The sequence below is a fragment of the Suillus plorans genome (genome assembly GCF_016647745.1).
Source record: "Suillus plorans strain S12 chromosome Unknown HD556scaffold_12, whole genome shotgun sequence".
In the NCBI taxonomy this organism is placed as follows: Eukaryota; Fungi; Basidiomycota; class Agaricomycetes; order Boletales; family Suillaceae; genus Suillus; species Suillus plorans.
Window position 1 is genome coordinate 602,454 of NW_024537396.1, and position 19,666 is coordinate 622,119.

Below are 19,666 nucleotides of genomic sequence, written 5' to 3' on the forward strand. Positions count from 1 at the left end.
ACGAGATGGCCCATGTGCACACCCCATACCACGACGAGCATCACGAGCTGTTGTTTCAAGCGCTGGCGACGAGATACCTGACTGAGCTCCATAATCTGCCAGACGTGCGAGAGTTGTTCAAGTGCACTTCTCATTAATTACATTACTACTTTACTGTCTTTCTAGTGGGCGTTCCTGAGGATAATGTATTGGACCTAGTACCTACGAGTTCGTGGTTGTCGCTTTCTGGTGTTTGATTTACTGTAACATTGCCGTTCTATCCCAATTTGTGTTGTGCCGCGAGTGCATGCATGTCCGTGGGAACTCATCATGAATAGTATTATAAACTTGCGCTTTGCACTAGCACATTTGCACTCATGGATCCGGCCTCCTCTGAACCACCTGTTAATCCATCAGAGTCGCGATCATTTCAAAGATGGCTGCACAAAGCTGCCCAAGTATCAGGTATGGGGCTTACCGCAGACGAACGAGAACGTGACAGGGTTGAAGCGCAGCATCGCCGCTGCGAGCAATGGAAGACTGAACTCCTGAATTACAGTCCGTCTCGTTGTTTCTGCGTGGTCTGATCCGTACTTATTCCAACGCCGCGCACGCGTTGCTTTCATAGGCCCTTCAGTTGTTTTCATGCTAAAACATCTGAAGTTGTCCGGGTGCCTGGTACCGTCCTCGAACATCGTGTGTGCCCCATGCGATCTCACGCGTTCCGGAGGCTTCCATCCTGCTGGAGCGATTATCCTTTGTCAGGGCCATTTCGGAGACAAGAAGCACATGGAAGATACCCTCACACACGAGCTGGTACATATGTATGATCACTGCAAGTTCAATGTTGACTGGAAAAACTTGAGACATCATGCATGCAGCGAAGTGAGTGATCAGTGTGCCATATTACGTTTTATTGACATATGCCGCGGCGCCCGTTTATCGAAGATCCGTGCTAACAGTTTAAGTGGTGACTGCCGATATATGCGTGAGCTGGGAAGGGGATTCGTGTCATTTTCAAAACAACATCAGGTATATCGATGATTGTGCCTTATGCTGTGCAGTCCTATATCCATCTCTTGACCAGTCCCAATGTTTACTAACTTGGAATAGGCTTGCGTGAGACGGCGTGCTATACTTTCCGTCCGCGCGAATCCCATGTGCCCAGACGAGGCAGCGGCAGAGCGTGCGGTGAATGAGGTCTGGGGGAGTTGCTTTAGCGATACGCGACCGTTTGACGAGGTGAGTTGTGCCTGCCTTGTTGTCCCTCGACAAGATGATGCCGCACATTCGTTGACATTTTTTGACGTTGGTGTTCACCACGTTTCACACGTAGATCTATTAGCGGATGGAAAGGGAATACATGGCCGTGATCTATTCTTGAACACAGCCGAAAGGCTGTTACGATCGCAGCCTGACTGGAAATCGGGAAATTGTACGCCGCCATCCGGTTAAACTCATAATTTCACCAAGGGATTTTTTTCCCCGTGAGCATTATTGCTGGGGGGTTGACGACTTGTAATGGATAATGTCTACTATTACTGACTAGAATCCATAGTTGGGCATACCTACCGAATGAAAAACGCGGGAATGATGAGGCAATGATGAGAATCCAGCGTGTTTGTGAATCGTCGGCATCGGATGCTTTTGAACCAGACTGGTAAGCCGCGTGGGAAGACGCCTTACGGTTTAGTTCTGGCATAAAAGCTGTTGTGCTTGCTTGGACTTTTCTTCAACTCTCTCACTTCTCTGCTTCCCGTTCCTCGCCGTCGTCCTCGACATCCTCTACATCTCCTTCTAGTTTATATCTACTCCGTTCACGACTTCAACATGTTCGCTAGAATCGCGTAAGTATTTTTTTCACTATCGGATGAGCAGGTTTCCGATGTGTTGTTAACTTACCCCCTTAGTGCTCTTGCCACCTTCGCTATCCCTCTCGTGTCTGCACTGACACTCAACACACCGACGGGTGTTTCGGTTGGCGGCTTGGTCAATGTCACTTGGGAGGCAACAACTTCCGATCCCAGTTCGTTCAGTCTTTACATGGTGAACACCATCTTCCACAACACATTCGCCATCGGAAACAACGTGCAAAGCTCGGCGGGTATCATAACTCTTACGCTGCCCCAGGTCCCCGTTGGGTAAGCACCCTGATCTATTTCTGCTGAATAAAACAATAAGAGTGGCTGAACTCGCGATGCGTAGTGACGGTTACACCCTCGAAGCTACTAGCAACAGCAACATCAACACTGTCTACGCACAAAGTGGTGACTTTGCTGTTTCCGCACAGTCGAGTGCCACACTGCCGTCGACATCCACCACGTCGACGAGCTCGTGAGTAAATGCTTACCTATCACAGACGACAATCTGAAACCTCTTCTAGGAGCACGGGTACGGGCCTTTCCACAGCACCGACGGTGGCTCCTACAACCACCGCTCCTGCTACCACAGCACAGACCAGCTCATCCGCATCTGCTTCACCTTCGCCCATCAACAGCAGTGGTGCTACATCGCTTATCAAGATCGGCATGGGCCCCGCTGCCGTTGTCCTACTCTCTGCAGCAGCTGGCGCAGCTATCATGTTCTAATCTGGCCTCCCTAAACCAAAAATTCCTCTCAGCATGCCTGAAATTTACATTTAATTTCGTTTTTGGCTTTGGGATTTGACATGTTCTACATACCCTGGCTTCAGTTTTTGGTCGTTAGGAACACTACCTTATTTTGTAGTTGCAGTTGCACTTGGACATATTTTGTCGGTTTTTTTATGGACAACAGACAGTCATTGGGACAATACGAATGCATGGTTTACCGAGTTTGTTAGGGCGTGAGGTGATGTTGGGTTGGTCCAAGTCATTTGACACGCTCTTTCGCATATACATAGCAGTCATACCAAAGCGTTTTAACGACGCTTAAGGACACTTCTTGAACTCAATCTGGTGTAACTGCCCTTAATGGGCGCCACGGAAGTTGCTGTTTGTGGTAATAGGTTCATTGTGCACCTCCGAAACGTCGTTAGGGAACACTTTGACACCTTGGGCAGACGGAAGTTCGCCTACTGACAAATATCTGATGGAAAATGGGGACCTGTCACGATACGGGGTCGTTCTTATGACAAAGAACTGGGGTAATGATTATCACCGCTGCGCACAAAATGCGGAGAAATCACACAGAAAGCTCCACAAAACGACATGGAATGATCATGTGTTGCATATTGCACATGCGAGCGAAAAAGAAATACACATGGATGTCCCATAATCGTCCCCAAAGCATGCCCAAAGCAAGTCGACTACTTCAACTTCTTCTTGCTGTTTGCGGTGATGTCAAATTAGTTTCACGTGAGGTAATGTAAAGGAATGAAAGACGCACGGGCGGAGTTGTGACGAGTGTCCACATCCGCGCTTACGGCAGTTAGTTGCGCGAGGGGGCAGACGTGCGTAGCATTTTCGGCAGATTTGCTTGTCGCAATTGTATTTAGCTGCGAGTACCTTTAGTGAGGGCTCGATGATTCCGCCACGGAGACTATGGATAGGTCAGCATGGTGTTCAATGTTAGAAGACACACGCGACGCACCGAAGGACAAGGTGGAGGGTAGATTCCTTCTGGATGTTATAGTCGCTAAGTGTGCGACCATCTTCGAGCTGCTTTCCAGCGAAGATGAGACGCTGTTGGTCGGGGGGAATACTGATCACACTATCAATTTCTGTAGTACCAGATATATTATAACGCGTACCCCTCCTTATCCTGAATTTTTGCCTTGACGTTGTCGATGGTGTCAGAAGACTCCACCTCGAGGGTGATAGTCTTCCCTGTGAGGGTCTTGACGAAGATCTGCATCTTCGGATGGCGAGGTTGTGTATCTTGCTTGCGGTTGCGTCCTCCGAATGCGCTCAGAGTGTCAGACCGTGGGCAAATTCAATAAGACCTGTATAGTTTCAATGAGTGGCTGAGTTTAGGGTAGGTTCAAGCGTGATAGTGATACTTCGGGTGTTTCCGAAGCTTTCTTTTCTGCATATGTCACAACCACAAGGTAAGTGCTCGTCAATGTCCTATGCTGGTCTTTCTACGATGAAACATCTTCGTAAACTCAGCTCACTTCGATGCCTGCTAGCAGGTTCTGAGAAGAACGCGATCTATTAATCTGATTTTTTCATCCTGTGTTGTGCTACAATACTGACTCGTTTTGCAGGAGCTCCTTGGGCCCTTTTCATGTGAACATCAATGCATCGACACTCATGGTGAGTTTTCACGTTTTTGATATGTTCATTAGGATAGAAAATTTTTTCGACGCGACGTGCTTGCACTCTGGACGTTTGGTCCCTTGCGGGATCCCATTCAAGTCTCTGATCCCCGTCTTTGTTCTTTCTTATTTCCCGTTGCTAACTTCTTTTTTTTCAGTACTTCTGCAGGTTCCCCTTGCTTCTTCTTGTACATGAATGAAACGACGTATCCTCTTCTCCATAATTTTTAAGTTCATCTACGTGATATTTGAGTAATAGAAACTATGATATAAACACAGACTATTCCGGCATGTGCCGTTACACCCCTCCATGCCCCCAAAAACGCTGTTCATGCCAAATGGGAGTATGTAAAATTATGCCGTAAACACGACTTCCTGGCGTCTAGACACTCAGTATTAAACCGAGTTTTGTTCCGCGTCGCTGCCTTGGAGATCGTTACTCATAGCGCTACTGACCTGTTTGTGCACTGACCGAGCCGTCGTCTGATTTCAAATTCTATGGCAGATTTTCGCCTCGTTAATCCAGAAGGTTGGGAATACGATCTTCAGTCTGTGCGTCATCCCAGCGCTTTCGTCTAACAGGTTGCTCATAATCCAATAGGTGTACTCTGCTTACATAGGTTACTTCCAGTTGCACAGTATCCCGTGGTGTGTCTGCTCCTTTAATACGTGCATAGAACGCGTTTATCGAGCTGCACAGGTACGACCGGACATGGGGACAATTCTTCGAGACGTTTGAGCAGTTTCTGGGATTTTCATGGCCTGTAATTGCTGTTACAGACTCATCGACTGGCCGCGCGCACATTGTCACCCGACTAACGACCGTCGGCGCGTTCATCAAGATGATCAAGACTCGGTGCGTCCTATTCACCTCTGATCTACTGACCCACAAATGAAGGAACCCTCAGTTTCGGCGAAACACTTCCAACGCCCGACAACATGCTCAAAGTTACGCACTTCGAGACGTCTCAGCGACATCTACGGAACGTTGCAGACTGGGCGACCTACAAGAAACTATACACGACACTACCAGCAGTAGCGCTTGCAGCGTTTAAAACTCGGATACGGGCTGGCGAGCCGAAGGCCATCCGAGAATTGTGGGCCAAGCGCGACAAGACCTTTTTAGCCATCGATTTTGAGTGGAGCGAACGGAATCCGGCAACGTTTCTAGAATGGGGTTATGCGGCTGTTCGGTGTGGGCATCTTGAGGCGTATGTGTTTTGTTCCTCTCTGTGGCGTACGGGTAATTGATGGATCTGATTTGCAGCGTCGGCGCGTGGCCTCCGATGCCCGAGTCAAATTATCGGTGTGTTGTGGATTGGCAGACGTAACGGCCTGGCTGATGTGCATATACACAGGAAGGGTCATTATATCATCGGTGACTACGTGGACAAGATCGTCAACAAGCATTGTCCTACGTATCCCTGGCAGGTACGCCTATTCCGATCACCCTCCTATGATAAACTGACATATGGAGTAGTATGCTGTACGTCTTTCTTTGGCGCTTCATTCCCTCCTTATAAAGTACCTCATAGTGGGGCGACAGCCAAATCATACCAAGAACAAAGTTACCTCAAATCGTACAGTCTGTGATTAGGTAGAACATTCCCGTGTCTACAGCTCCGGTGTCTGACGTCATCTACAGCAGTCTAGCGAGCCCGGACGCAGAAACCACCGCTAATAGCCTCGTCCTTGTAGGACACGGCGTCAGCTCTGACATCCAGCGTCTTGAAGAGACCAAAATCAGTACGTCGCTACCCCACTCATGCGCTCTAACTAACGCACCCCTAGAAATCCCACACAACGTCCTCATAGTTGATACTGCTTCCTTTGAACGCGCGCTCTTCAACACCGGCGAGAGAGGAGTAATGCACGACCCCAAAACAGGCAAACACCGCGCCCAAGGCTCTACGCTCTCCCTCGGCGGGCTTTTACACTCCCTAGGGATCGAACCCCCATGTGCACTGCATAATGCAGGCAACGACGCGTTTTTGTGTTTGCTTGCGTTGCAGAAGATGATGGAGCCTGGGACAGCTACGCCTATGCCTGATACTGATGCAAGGAAGAAGTCGAAGGCGGCAGGATTGGTTATGGCGGCGCCGATGCCGGTAGCGTTTATGGGACATTTGTCAGTAGTAGATGATGGTTATTGGAAGTCGCTTGGTAAGTCGGGATCGCCGAGGGTAAGGGAGCGAGAGCGTGGGGTGGTGGATGGTGTGACGGATGAGATGGGGTTGATGCGTGGGGGTTCGAAGTATGGGAGTATGTCTCCGCCTGAGATGGGTGGGAGCTGGAAGGATGACAAGGCCAGGGACAATGAGAGGGAGGGGTGGTTCAAGTCTGCTAAGGGGGTGCGGTTGGGGATGAAGTGATACTGATCTGTTGGTGTTGGTTGGACACTTGAGTCTGACACCCCTCCTAATTTCTTTCGAGTATCATGTTCCCTTTGTTTCGTTTCGTTCCTCATGGGACCTTTTTGCTACTCGTCTGCATACCTTACATGCACGTAAAGTAAAACAATAATTCTTGTCTCGGACTTGTATGGGACACTATTGTATGTATGCAGTTATGATACGTATAAATGAATACTCGGTACCGTTCGTAAGTCTATCAAAGTTAGTCTGGTGAGATTGCTCTTCATCGTCGATCGAGACATTTATCCGAAAGTAAATATTCCTGGGTAGATGCACATCGGACCAGTAATATCACTCTGTGCACTTACCACGGGATTAAACGCGGTTGCTTGCAGGGCTCGTTCAAGCGATTGAGTACGACAAGTCTTAGTACGTGACGTACTAGTTAGGGCATGCATTTCATATGCACGGTCCTGATTCTTTGGGCCTTCCGGCTTAGGGTGCGGTGAAAAATTATCCAGCCAGTTATTAACTGGGTTATTAACCCAGGAGATGGCGCTTCTTGGTCCCACACCAAGTGGCACCCCGTATAGGACCCCGAAAAGTTTCCTATCAACACAGCGCCCAACGGCGAAGCCAAAATCAAAACTTTATCAAAAGAACCTGAGTCCCCAATACATATCGTCTAATACTAAAAAACTAGAAAATGGCCACTGGAAAACTGCGCAGCATGAGCTTCGGCTCCAAAACACCAGTCTCCAGAAACCCCTCCCCCACGATGCCGGGAGGACCCCCTACGAAAAGAACAACCAGATCCTCGAATATCACACTGACCGCACCAGAAATAGAAGCACAACCTAGCACCGTCACAGACGCTGCCAGCGCGCACTCATACCTCAAAAAAAAGAGCCTCTGCCACGCGACTGAACCTTATACCTTAAACCATATAATCTCGGTCCTTTTACAGATCACGCAGATATCCGGGTCCACGCCCCTGCCGGTCATCACCGCCATCAGATCGGTTGTCTTTCTACACAAGCAACATGTAGTAGACGAAATCACGGATGCAGCGGCTCGACAAATCACGACGACAGTAGCACAACAAGTCACGGACACCATCACTGCGAAACTGGTGGACCATGTGATAGCCGCAATTGCCCCGCAAGTAGCCCGGATACTATCAGCCTCCGAATCCCTTGAAAACTCTATACAAAAAACTAAACAACACAAAACGCTCCCAGACTACCCAGACACAGAAGTAGAAAAAACAAAACAACTAACCGAACTAACGCCCCAAATCATAGACCATATCATGACAGCCATTAACCCTCAGATCGAACAGCTCACATCAACGTCGGACTCGCTTTCCACCTCACTAGAAAACACCTCGAAAATTCATCAGATACTAGGAGAATGTATGGACCTAGACCGAGACATCAATGCAGCAGCGGATAGGATCACCAATGCTACAGACACGGTTCACAGCGCTATTGAGGACTGCCACAGCTCCATCAACCGTCTCTCTCCCTCGTTAGAAACGACACAGGACCAAATCCACCTTCTCTCCTTGAAACTCCTAGACCTACAAGACGCTCACTCTCCCCCCACTCCCCAACTTGAAGCTCCGAAACCTGCACCATTCAGCAGCATAACGACAGCCTGGCCGTCAGGACCAACTCGCCTACACACCTCACGTGGCTCCCCTCCGAACGTCCAAGCTTTTGCACCACAACCACACCCGTCACAAAGTCCACGCAACAGCAACACACAGCACCAGGTACCTCCGATCGACGAAGCCCTGGCCCGGTCCGCTATTCGAGCAAGACAGATCCTGCTAGACCCTATAATCGGCAACCCAGTATTCCCGCCCGAAATCAATCACAACGAAGCTCTGGATAAGATTCATACCGCCATCAAGGCAGCCCTGGCCCCCAACGGCCGCAACGACAATGTCAAGGCCCTTCTACAGCTGCGCAACGGAGGAATCATCGTTGAACTAGACAACGAAGAAACAGCGCTCAGACTACGGGATAACGCCACCCGAAAGAAATTCCTTCACGCATTAGACTACTCGGTCACATTTAAAGACAGAACCTACACCTTAGTAGCCCAATACGTCCCAACTAACTTACTCATCGAACGACCAGGACTCCTTCGACTAGTAGAAGGCAAGAATCACCTAGATGATAACTCGCTAGCGTCCATGCGGTGGATCAAGCCCCCACACAAAAGGCCCCCTGGGCAAATTAGGGATCAGCAGGGGTAAACCCCTGGGTATCATAAGCCCAACCCACACCCCTACCCCTGGAGGGTCTTACCCCTCAGACCAAGGGTCAGGGGTAACCCAGGGGTATTATAAGGGTACAAGGGTATCACAAGGGTACAGGGGTATTATCACCATCTAGGCTAGAAGATATAGTAGGCTGACTTTAATTTATGCTTCTTGAGTCCTAGCCAAGTGTGTAGATGAGACTCAAACCATGGGCAAGTAAATCTTATACATTATGAACCATCTAAACTAACTTAAATGTTTCCTTTGATTGTATTTTACTTATATCATACTCAAATAAGAGCTAACTCACAACATAAGATCACAATAAGCCCAATAACCATTATATTGTTGAGAACTTCAAAATTTTATACTTATCAATCACTCCTATGGTAATCAATTTGGGGATGTATTATGCCTAGGCCCAGGGGTACTACCAATTGTCCAGGGGTACAGGGGTCTCCAAATCCAAACCCATACCCCTACCCTCAAGTACCCTTACCCCTGACCCCCAGGGGTTACCCATACCCCTGCTGATCCCTAGGGCAAATGATGGCATTTGCGCTGCTACAGATCAACAACGCGGAGACGGCCAACCAGCTAATCAAGCAAGGCCTTTACATCGATCACCACCTGATACGAGTCAAGAAGGATCGAAAGGAACCCATTCGCTGTGCCAAATGCCAACGTTATGGCCACATAGCTCGTAACTGCAATGTAAGTAGAGATGTATGTGGAACATGCGCAGACAACCACCGGACTACCGAATGCAATGCGTACAAGACCCTACGATGTGTCAGCTGTCGCAGCGACAACCATGCCAGTTGGAGTAGAAACTGTCCGGAATTTGCTCGCAAGTGCACAGAACTCAACATCAAACACCCAGAAAACTCTCTACCTTACTTCCCAACCTGCGAAGTTTGGACTCACGCACTAACCCCTCCAAGAGCAACACCATACAAAAAGACAACTCCAACCTCAAGCAATGAGAAAGCACCACCTTGGTTACGCCAAACCATCCTCACCCCCTCCATCATCAACGCAAAAACAACACTCCCCAGACAGTCAACGAAGCCTAACCCCACCCAAGGACTCCACTTAACGACCCCGCCACCTACTAACAGATACGCCCAGCTCCCCATAGGTAATGATAACGAAAACGATAATGATAACGAGAACGACAGCGACAACATCAACAATGGACTAACGATAATAATGTCTCCGCTCCCACCATCCAGCTCAGCCTCCAGCCCAACCTCGGCCTCACAGACCTCAACCCCAGGATCACCGCCTCTGTGGTTCCCCTCGTCATCCCAGTCACTGCCTCCATCTCCATCGACCGCAACCCCAGCAACCTTAACCGTAGACCATGTCTGAACACCCAGAACCAATACCCGTCCGACTACGAATCTGGCAACAAAACCTTAATAACTCCCGAGCAGCACAGGAGTCCATCCTCAACGGCCCGATAGCAAAAAACTGGGATATCCTTGCATTTCAAGAGGCCTGCGAGGACCGCCTTCGCAACACGAAATCTAACCGACAGTGGCACACCCTATACCCAACACAGCACTATACCCACCCCGAGCAGAAAACGCGGGCCGTCATGCTCATCAGCACCTCACTCAACACCAACGACTGGCAACAAATCTCTTTCCCCTCATCTGATGTCGTGGTCGTCCAACTATCGGGACCATTCGGCAAATGCACAATCTTTAATATTTATAACGATGGAAAACGACAGGACACCATCCACGCCCTAGATGACTACCTCACTGCCAACATTGCTAAAATCCGATCGTCAAACAGCGACCATATGATATGGCTCGGAGACTTCAACCGCCACCATCCGCTCTGGGAAGAAGACCGGAACGAGCATCTAATCGACTACAATATGTCACAGCCCCTCATTGATATTATAGCTGACTACGGCATGAATCAACCCTTGCCCAAGGGACAACCTACCCTCCAATCATCAAGCACTGGAAATTGGACGAGACCGGACAATGTACTCTGCACGGACCATTCTATGGAGGTATTTGTATCATGCGGAACTAACCCGGCATTACGGGGACCAAAAACTGACCACGTGCCTATCCTAACCATTCTCGAACTGACCATCCCTAGAATCACTCAAGATCACACACGCAACTACCGAGCAACCGATTGGGACAACTTCAAGGAAGTCCTGTCTGCACGTCTAGATACCAGGCCGGCCCCCGCACCCCTCCTCAACGACACTGACTTCCAGAATGCCGCACGCAACTTAGCACTAACACTCGACGAGGTCGTCTCTGAAGTAGTCCCTCTTTCGAAGCCCAGCCCTCACTCGAAGAGGTGGTGGACTCACGAACTCACCCTCCTGCGTCGTCAGGTCAACAAAGCCACTCACACCGCCTTCAAAATGAGAGCCCTCCCCCTACATCCATGTCATGCCGAATTCAAACGCCTCCGCAACCACTATGCCAATGAAATTTTCAAAACTAAAAAACAACACTGGGTTGACTGGCTGGAAGAAATTTCAGGAAACGACATATGGATTGCAAATAAGTATATCTCCTCCGACCCAACTGACGGCAGCAAAACCCGCATCCCCACTCTCTCCATCCGACAGGCGGACGGCTCCATGCTCGAAGCTACCAGTAACGCCGAAAAGAGTGTCGAACTAGCTAAGTCGTTCTTCCCGCAATGCCCTAACATCTCCTCTGTTCCAGAAAACTATGAATACCCCGATCCCGTCGCCTCCATGGTCCCAATCACGACCGACGAAATCTCACGCAACATCAAGAAACTAAGCCCCTACAAGGCCCCTGGACCCGACGGCATCTGCAACGTGATCTTCAAGCAATGTGCAAACCTGCTCATCCCCTTCCTCCTCCCGCTCTTCAACGCCTCCATTAACCTCCGCACCTACTACCAACCTTGGCGCCAATTCACAACAGTGGTACTACGTAAGCCAGGCAAGCCAGACTACACCGTAACTAAAGCATATCATCCCATCGCTCTTCTCAACACCACTTGCAAGTTACTAACGGCCGTCATAGCAGACCAAATGACCTTCTACCTCGAACGTCACCAGCTCCTATCAGCAACTCACTTTGGCGGGAGACCCGGCAGATCAACCACGGACTCCCTTCATCTCCTGGAAGAGACCATCAAGAACGCCTGGCGGACCAAGAAAGTAGCATCAGTGCTCTTTCTCGACATTGAAGGAGCATTCCCGAACGCAGTCACAGATCGCCTACTGCATAACATGAGAACCCGCCGCCTCCCAAAGGCAATGGTCGACTTCACGCAACAAGTACTCACGGGACGTCAAACTCGCCTGCAATTCGACGACTTCAAGTCCGAATGGTTCCCAGTCACGAACGGTATAGGTCAAGGAGACCCTCTTTCAATGATTCTGTACATTATATACAACGCTGACCTAGTAGACGTGGCCAAGCACAGAGGTAAACAGGAGTCCACTCTCGCATTCGTCGACGACACAGCGTTCATCGCCATCGGCGCATCTTTCTACGAGACGCACCGCATCCTGAAAAGCATGCTCGAAAGGACAGGTGGAGGCTATGAGTGGTCAAGAGACCACAACTCCAAGTTTGAAACGACCAAATTCGCACTAATCGATTTTTCTATGAACAGAACCAAGCCACGACCACCCATGATCATCAGAGGCAGCACTATCCGCCCAACTGCCACTCACAAGTTCCTAGGCGTGATCCTAGACCAGGAACTACGCTGGAAAGAACATGTCGCCTATGCAATCGCCAAAGGAACCGCTTACGCACTGCAATTACGTCGCCTCTCCTCAACCGCCACCGGAATGCCCATGAAACTAACACGCCAGCTATACCAGGCAGTAGCAATTCCGTATGGTGGATCTTTGGTGACGGTTCGATTTGCCGTCATGCCGCATACATGTTTCATAGTCCGCTGTATTTATCGTTGTATATACCAGACCGCACACAACAATAATATGAATCATGTGTCACAGTGGGTGTCCAGGTTTGTCTGAGTTGATCACGCACGTTGCCGAAACCTTCGTGCTCGCTGTGAGCAACAGGGAGCTCGACTACTGCGGTATTTGACCAATTGGTCTCGTTGTTTTTTCAATGTTCTATGATACTTATGTCCTGTTTATTTGTTTGCAAATAGGTCGAGCTCATCGTCTCGCAATCTTCTTATATCCAGAGTATCAATTGCAGTGTCACAGTCAAATCACGTGCACAAACACAATTCTCTGTCATGGGTACGTGTTGAAACGTTGATCTACTGCTATCTACTGATTGCACTTCGATGTCGCCCACACACTTCAGTGTCATCTTGTGGCAAATGCAGATTGAGTCTACCGTGACTGTCTGGTTCTTATTCCTATTCGTAAGTCCTTACTCTCCAGCTTCTGCGTGACTCGTTTATTTTTTGTAGACAACATGGTTGGAACTTAGCGACCAATCGTGATTCACTGCCATTCTCGCTCACTTCCTGCCTAAATTGACAAGCCCATGCTCCTTCCTGTGCCCTACCAGTACACATTATTGTTGTTGTCCGAGGCAGCACCAACTTATTGGAGTGAACAAGACATATTTACTTCAAGGATACACGTGCAAAATCGTGGTATATATACAAATATCATGCTGCCTGGAGCCTAGTCTGCAGCGAGATATCAGTAACCGATGAATAAATAGGAAATTGTATGAACCTTGCTTGGCTATGATGAAGGGCTGCAAACCAAATGCTTGACAAAAGACATTGCATTTATGAGTCGTTTTGAATGCGCGAAATGCCTCGGTGCAATTTCCTTCACCGAAGTTACTCATGTAGTCACTGCAACCAACTTAGCATTACTCAAAGACGAAGGAAATACAATGAATGGTCCTGTCATAACTTGGCAGTCGGTAAGGAGGTCTCCAGAACCTGAATAGTTGGTTAGAATATGATGAATGCGAGTGCGCAGGAAGATTACCTTGGAAATCAGACAGATACACGACTTCATTTGTGAGCTGATATTGTACATGCTGGGCGAAGCATAGAAACAACCCTATTTTTTCCTCTTCGCCCTGTAGATGATGAGCAGGAGCTGCGGAATTGTTGTTAATATACTTGATAAACTTGCCCTCGATTCTTTCTTCTAATAGGTATGCTGCTCCAGCGCAGTCCGAAACGTCTTCAGGGATAGCAACTGCAGCATAGACGAGTCGGAGGCGAGGGACCTCGTTTGCAACGGTCTGCTTTACAGTCTGCGTCTGAAGCATTTCGTCAACAAAAATATAGACGAGGGACATCAAACAGGTAGCCCAGTATAGGCAGTTGGCCTCATCGAGCGTCCTCCCAAGTTCATCTTCTTTGGAAAACCTTTGACGCTTGGAGTTCCCGTCACGTTTTCGGAAAAAGACACGCTTGGCTACGACATGCGTTGCTGTGAAAATGGAAGATTGCGAAGTTGATGGCCCAGGTGTAGCGCTCAATGAAGTAGTAGTATGCAAAAGAGCTGGATGGCATGTTTTGAAGCTTCCGGCAGTACCTATCATTGACTTTGCATCGGAGTCTATGGAGATTGAGACAAGGTCGAAAGGGGAGGACATGACGTCGAGTGGAGTTGTGATAATGTCTTGAAACTTGACGGAGCGAATTTGGTACACTCAGAACGTGTTTGAGTTGTACTTGCCTGAATAAATCATGTATTAGTGAAATACCACGTTGAAATGCTGCAAAACCATACAAACAGCTGAAGCTTGTTTTCGGATGCTTCCCTGAGCTTTCATGGCAGCCTCAAGTTGTCGTTGACTGGGTAGGAAAAGCCGTGGAGTTGCAGGTAACAGGCTACTGATGCGACTGGGGAGATGTGTCTCTACCGCCGACATCGACATTGACAACAGAGATTGAGAGGTGGTAGACTGTTCTGGATCCTGCTCTGAGTCATTAATCTCAATGCCCTGTGTTTGGTAAGTAGTACTATGATCATTCTTTTCAAATTAACAAAATAAATACGTGTTCAATGCAGGAGTACGGTGAACATACCTCCTTAACACGTTTATGGGCTCGGCTGCTAGTCGGGCTACTAGTAGTGTGACTGGGGCTGCGTGGCTTCTTCAAGTGTCGACTCTTCAATCCTTGTTAGTTAATTTGGTGCAACATCATAGTAGGAATGGACGGACTGGTAACTCAGAGTGCGTAGTGTTGCTTGCCTCATCAGTTGCATAGACAGGCCCAGGTGGTGATGCCAGTGTGTGCAAATTTGTCTGTATGTCCTTCATCTCAGTGGCATCATCGCGGCGCTAAAATCACTGCATTTAGCAAGACGTAAGTATTAATGACGAAGACCCACCAACTCATCAATTTGCTCCCTCCAGAGTTGGACACTTTCATACTGTGCGTGCGTCATAATGAGAAGAATAGCAACCTTTGTGCTGGCATAGAATTTTGGGACCAAATCTTTGGTCGTAGAGCGAAGGAAGAAATCATGAAGTACCACTGCATCAGGATCATACAATGGCTGCCTCGGGTCAAAGAGAAGCATCATGGGTGATTTATGCATCTCGAGACTCTCAAGGGTGAGAGAATGTTTGCGTGACCATTCTGTCCATGGTGACTGGAGATGCCGGATTATATCCAAGCGAAGTTCTGTTCGTGTGGTAGACAACGATACACGCATGTCTCGTTCGATGTTCTTCATGTTGAATCAGTAAAAGCAACAAGTGCATCATATTACAAGCCAAGACCTACCCCAACGAGCAAAGTGCCTGACTTGCCTTCTGGCTTTAAGTGATGAAGGGCAGCTCGGATTGTGACGATTTGGACACGACTGGATGATGCTGCACGAAGCATCTTGCTACGGTGTTGGTGGTGGAATTGATGGTTGGCTGTATAGCCATTTGAATGACCTAGTGAGTTATCTTGGTACGCATCAGAAATGCAACAATCAATTTGGAGTCATAAGTACACTTACAGGACGAAACTGGAGCAGGAGGTGGAAGCATTTGTCCTGGATTGCCGAGCATCTGTGGTGACTCAGAACTGAAGCGCTGGCTTGGAAACAATCGTTCTGCAATCATGTCAGTGCGGATTTAACAAACAGAGACTATCAATGCTACTCACCGCCCCGTTGTGCCGCTGACGTAGCTTTAACGAGGGCCTCCCTCGATGCTCCCATACTTGTAAAATCTGAGATAAATGGTGAAGCTGATAAGGGCTGCCAATACTAGGAAGCGAAGTTGAAATTCTTACCTATGCCTGAGTGCTGGTTATTACCCATACCATGCACAGCATTGTTTTGCGCCAGCTCCGCAGCTTTGCGATCAATATAATGTTTTGCACAGGGAGGACAGCATGCTCGACCTGAACCGTCTTTGCCACGAATATATTCAAAAGTCACTGACACATCAAATTGGACATTACAACGTTGACACAACCTTGGACCATATTCGTTGACTGGGGTGAAGTCCATGTTAAGACTTCGGAGCAGCAGAAAAGACTTTGGAGCAGTGGAAAAGACTTTGGAGCAGCAGAGCCTTGGACTCGGTGATAATGGAACATCATTTTTCTGGCTCTATATACTGCCAGTTGGCACTTGCAGATCAGCCAATGAATTGAAGGATTGCAATGTTCCATCGAAGTGCACGTCAAATCATTGGATCCGGAGTCAATCATCAATCACGGCGTTCAAAGTCACGGTGAAAAGTCCTTCATGACACAAATAGTATTTGCAACCGCTGGCTATGATAGTTTATACACATATAGTCATAGTAACATACAAAATTATATCAAGGTTCATCGTCCGTCCAGTCAAACTCATAGAAATCAGACGACGCATCATCTGACTGCTCCTCCTCAGCATCTGAGTTATTCTCGCCACCAGGGCCGCTGCCTTCGACAAATGGTGGCAAATCTACAATAGGCAAGTCCTCGCTCCCGAGCATCTTATCACCGTCACAAGGAAGTGGAGGTTGCGCAGCGAGAAGCTCGCGAATCTGTTCCTCCTCCTCGATCAAACGGAAACACATCAGTAGATCAGCATAGATGTTCCAGACGTTGTCCCGAGTCACTGGACGTGTGCCCAGCTCCACCATGAAAGCAGAAGCCTGCTGAGAAAAGTCGTGCAGTACCAAACAAAAGACAGGATGGTCAGGGACAGCATATGTCTGTCGTACAGCATCAAGCATAGTGCGGTCAACTTTCACCTAGTAGAAGGATGATGTCTTTGAGTATTACAAATTGACGAGATCCACAATAGCCAATACTCACCGAGAAGTCACAAGACTCAAAATCTTCGGCGTGATAGAAGATGTCGTTTGGACGGCCATGTGGGAGGATCTTGTGAATATTGTGACGAGGTTTGACATTATTAAACTTTTCGGCAAAGAGGTCAAGTTCGTGCTGTAGCCACGGAATGAAGACGTAATGAAAAACAAGCCTTTCAGATGTGTTCAGCACTCAGCAAGAAGAGAAGTAGTCAATGGGGTACTGCTACCTTTCCAAGGCATCATCAGGATTATAGATTCCATTATTAATACCATAATCAAGAATATCTTCAAATCCTGGGGTCCAGCGTCGTCGGAGCTGACTCCAAAATATCTCAGGCTTGATGTTGCGATGTTGACCCTTGAATTTGTGCTGCAACGTACGGGCCAGTGTTGGATCTTGCATGTGACGAAGTAAGGTATGACCATTGGCAATGCCGTTGTTTTCACTTCCAGGGTCACTCTGCGTTACGAGGGGCATAGCTAGAGAAACCAGGTCACAGTTTACAAGTCATATATACAGTGAGAGGGCCATGCTCACCGCCAAGAGTTTCTACAGTATCACAATACCACCCACAAATAAGGCGGGGGTTACGGTTCGTCCACCAAATCTTGAGCCAGAGTACACGTCCTGAAAACGGCTCGATTGCAACATGAAGATATAGCTGAAAGCGTCGCCACTTGTCGTGCTGATCGAATACCCAAATATCGTTAACACCCGCTGTCCAGTATATACTTCTCTTCAGGCGCCGACTCTTGCGAGCTTGAATATCTTCCGGATGATAAAGATTCATGTAGCGAAGAATTAACTTTCTGTTGGCAAAACCTCCACATCATAATGCAGAGATATGACCAAAAAGACTGCGCACCTCGAAACAATGATCTTCTCTTCATGTATGAGAGTCTGTCTCATGTCATGCGAACCTTGCTTTGGGAAGCGTGCTCGTACACGCTCAATAGCCGGACCTATGCTTGTAATGGTGTGGGCTTGTCCACGCGCAGATTTCAGTCCCCACTGAGAGCGCCGCTTTTTCAGGAGGTCAATCCTATAAACGGAGAAGATATGTAAGGTGTGCTTTCGACTGGAAGAAAGTAAACAACTCACGAAACATTATATGCATCAGTATCATAATACCTACGAAGCCGAGTTACAATCTCGGGGTTATTGTACCCTTTTGCAACAAAATCCTCAATTATCGGTCTGATGAGGGCATCAGGAGCTGTTGAATGAGAGATATCAGTTTCACATGAAGTACTAGCACATATGTGCTACTCACGAGCAGGAACTCGACCATTGTGTCCAAACGTATTCGGCATCTGTCTGAAGCGTGAAAGCAACTTGAATATGATAAGAGAAGAGTTTTATCCACCTTTTGAAAGCACGCGAGACTCTGTCCGAGGGTTTGGATGAGTCCTCGGCCAAGACCAGTGTCCCTTTGGCAGGCAATGCACTCACCTCAACTCCATAGTATGTTCCGTGAACAACGCACCACAGATGCATCAATGAGGATCCACTGGCAGCCCAGTTAAGGAAGTGCAATCAGTCGATCGGGACTACAGTTGCAGTACGTTTGTGCGTCACTCGACTGTGACAGATTGCAATTAATACTCTGGATATACAACAATATGAACAGCGGACTATGAAAAATGTATGCGGCATGACGGCAAATCGAACCGTCACCAAAGATCCACCATAATTCCGAAGATGCTATATGCCGCTGACGTGTGGTTCACACCAGTATATCGCACTGGATCGAACGTAAGTCAAAGAGGATCCCTGGGAGTAGCGGGCAAGATGTCAACAGTGCAACGGATAGCAGCAATCACAATAACGGGAGCCATGAGGACCACGGCAACTGACACACTCGAGACTCACGCTAACCTTCTACCCATTCCCCTTCTCCTACAGAATACCTGCCATCGTGCCATAGTCCGTCTGGCCGCTCACCCCCCAACCCACCCCCTCTACGAACACGTCAGAAGAACCGCAAAACGTTATGTCCAATGACACCGCACCTCGCTTCATCGACTGACCCGCTCCTTCGACATTGACCCCAAGGAAATAGAAACACTCACGGGTGCCATCCAACACCCATCATATAGCAGCCCATATTCAGTGCATATCGCTGACTCCAAAGAAGCATCCATCACCGAGCAAGCCCTACTCAACGACGACATCCAGGTCTTCAGTGATGGCTCGGGACACAACGGCCGAATAGGCGCAGCAGCTGTACTGACACGTGAGGGACAAGAACCTCGTGTCCTCCGATTCTATCTAGGCACCGAAGAGGAGCACACGGTCTACGAGGCTGAGGCAGTAGGACTGACCTTGGCCGCCCACTTGCTAGCCACAGAACGCCATCTGACTTTCCCATCCTCCATCCTAGCAGACAACCAAGCGGTACTAAAATTCGGTGAGCGCACGGCACCGAAAGCAGGGCATTACTTAGTCGAGCATTTCAGACGCATGATGACAGGACTCAAGAAAGCCCATCGCGGGCGAGAGTACTCAGTGACGGTCAGGTGGATAGCAGAACACAGCAAGGTCAAAGGCAATGAACTCGCGGACCAGGAAGCAAAGATAGCAGCA

General features: G+C 48.5%; 8 protein-coding genes across 8 annotated transcripts; 5 read left to right on the forward strand and 3 right to left on the reverse strand.

Annotated features, from left to right (window-relative positions):
* Positions 1 to 84: 84 nt before the first annotated feature.
* Positions 85 to 1,719, forward strand: HD556DRAFT_166348 (peptidase M76 family-domain-containing protein). The gene is made up of 5 exons (XM_041309774.1): positions 85 to 537; positions 599 to 864; positions 928 to 1,011; positions 1,093 to 1,221; positions 1,316 to 1,719. The coding sequence occupies exons 1-5, from the start codon at positions 357 to 359 to the stop codon at positions 1,322 to 1,324; spliced, it is 669 nt and encodes a 222-aa protein (XP_041163536.1). The 5' UTR covers positions 85 to 356; the 3' UTR covers positions 1,325 to 1,719.
* On the forward strand, positions 1,714 to 2,929 carry HD556DRAFT_166155 (uncharacterized protein). The gene is made up of 4 exons (XM_041309773.1): positions 1,714 to 1,826; positions 1,890 to 2,120; positions 2,185 to 2,313; positions 2,363 to 2,929. Exons 1-4 carry the CDS (start codon positions 1,810 to 1,812, stop codon positions 2,565 to 2,567), a joined length of 582 nt encoding a protein of 193 aa, XP_041163537.1. The 5' UTR covers positions 1,714 to 1,809; the 3' UTR covers positions 2,568 to 2,929.
* A 336-nt stretch (positions 2,930 to 3,265) lies between these two features.
* On the reverse strand, positions 3,266 to 3,813 carry HD556DRAFT_1440067 (ubiquitin-carboxy extension protein fusion; the record flags this gene model as incomplete). Its single annotated transcript, XM_041306059.1, has 4 exons — positions 3,266 to 3,284; positions 3,346 to 3,498; positions 3,550 to 3,660; positions 3,710 to 3,813. 4 exons carry the CDS (start codon positions 3,811 to 3,813, stop codon positions 3,266 to 3,268), a joined length of 387 nt encoding a protein of 128 aa, XP_041163538.1.
* Positions 3,814 to 4,528: 715 nt separating this feature from the next.
* Positions 4,529 to 6,822, forward strand: HD556DRAFT_1349899 (uncharacterized protein). The gene is made up of 10 exons (XM_041302340.1): positions 4,529 to 4,768; positions 4,818 to 4,864; positions 4,917 to 5,072; positions 5,125 to 5,427; positions 5,484 to 5,522; positions 5,575 to 5,647; positions 5,697 to 5,702; positions 5,752 to 5,813; positions 5,862 to 5,962; positions 6,008 to 6,822. Exons 1-10 carry the CDS (start codon positions 4,715 to 4,717, stop codon positions 6,586 to 6,588), a joined length of 1,422 nt encoding a protein of 473 aa, XP_041163539.1. The 5' UTR covers positions 4,529 to 4,714; the 3' UTR covers positions 6,589 to 6,822.
* Positions 6,823 to 7,276: 454 nt separating this feature from the next.
* HD556DRAFT_1305840 (uncharacterized protein) lies at positions 7,277 to 8,836 on the forward strand (the record flags this gene model as incomplete). Its single annotated transcript, XM_041299838.1, has 1 exon — positions 7,277 to 8,836. One exon carries the CDS (start codon positions 7,277 to 7,279, stop codon positions 8,834 to 8,836), a length of 1,560 nt encoding a protein of 519 aa, XP_041163540.1.
* Positions 8,837 to 10,298: 1,462 nt separating this feature from the next.
* On the forward strand, positions 10,299 to 10,601 carry HD556DRAFT_1220272 (uncharacterized protein; the record flags this gene model as incomplete). The annotated part of the gene is made up of 1 exon (XM_041296783.1): positions 10,299 to 10,601. A coding segment is annotated over one exon (303 nt), but the record flags the coding sequence as incomplete, so codon positions are not given.
* Positions 10,602 to 13,428: 2,827 nt separating this feature from the next.
* Positions 13,429 to 16,283, reverse strand: HD556DRAFT_1231879 (uncharacterized protein; the record flags this gene model as incomplete). Its single annotated transcript, XM_041297469.1, has 10 exons — positions 13,429 to 13,663; positions 13,693 to 13,753; positions 13,803 to 14,477; positions 14,559 to 14,802; positions 14,995 to 15,114; positions 15,165 to 15,374; positions 15,563 to 15,732; positions 15,786 to 15,881; positions 15,935 to 15,990; positions 16,039 to 16,283. 10 exons carry the CDS (start codon positions 16,281 to 16,283, stop codon positions 13,429 to 13,431), a joined length of 2,112 nt encoding a protein of 703 aa, XP_041163542.1.
* Positions 16,284 to 16,599: 316 nt separating this feature from the next.
* Positions 16,600 to 18,294, reverse strand: HD556DRAFT_1231758 (uncharacterized protein; the record flags this gene model as incomplete). Its single annotated transcript, XM_041297457.1, has 6 exons — positions 16,600 to 17,016; positions 17,081 to 17,249; positions 17,307 to 17,559; positions 17,618 to 17,889; positions 17,946 to 18,122; positions 18,182 to 18,294. Coding segments are annotated over 6 exons (1,401 nt in total), but the record flags the coding sequence as incomplete, so codon positions are not given.
* Positions 18,295 to 19,666: the final 1,372 nt, after the last annotated feature.

Coding starts and splice junctions, on each gene's coding strand:
- HD556DRAFT_166155 (XM_041309773.1), top strand. Junction 2,121..2,184: donor CTGCCCCAGGTCCCCGTTGG/GTAAGCACCCTG, acceptor CGCGATGCGTAG/TGACGGTTACACCCTCGAAG. Junction 2,314..2,362: donor TCCACCACGTCGACGAGCTC/GTGAGTAAATGC, acceptor AACCTCTTCTAG/GAGCACGGGTACGGGCCTTT.
- HD556DRAFT_166348 (XM_041309774.1), top strand. CDS start 357: ATGGATCCGGCCTCCTCTGAACCACCTGTTAATCCATCAGAGTCGCGA. Junction 538..598: donor GACTGAACTCCTGAATTACA/GTCCGTCTCGTT, acceptor GCGCACGCGTTG/CTTTCATAGGCCCTTCAGTT. Junction 1,012..1,092: donor CATTTTCAAAACAACATCAG/GTATATCGATGA, acceptor AACTTGGAATAG/GCTTGCGTGAGACGGCGTGC.
- HD556DRAFT_1349899 (XM_041302340.1), top strand. CDS start 4,715: ATGGCAGATTTTCGCCTCGTTAATCCAGAAGGTTGGGAATACGATCTT. Junction 4,865..4,916: donor CAGTTGCACAGTATCCCGTG/GTGTGTCTGCTC, acceptor CGAGCTGCACAG/GTACGACCGGACATGGGGAC. Junction 5,963..6,007: donor TCTTGAAGAGACCAAAATCA/GTACGTCGCTAC, acceptor ACGCACCCCTAG/AAATCCCACACAACGTCCTC.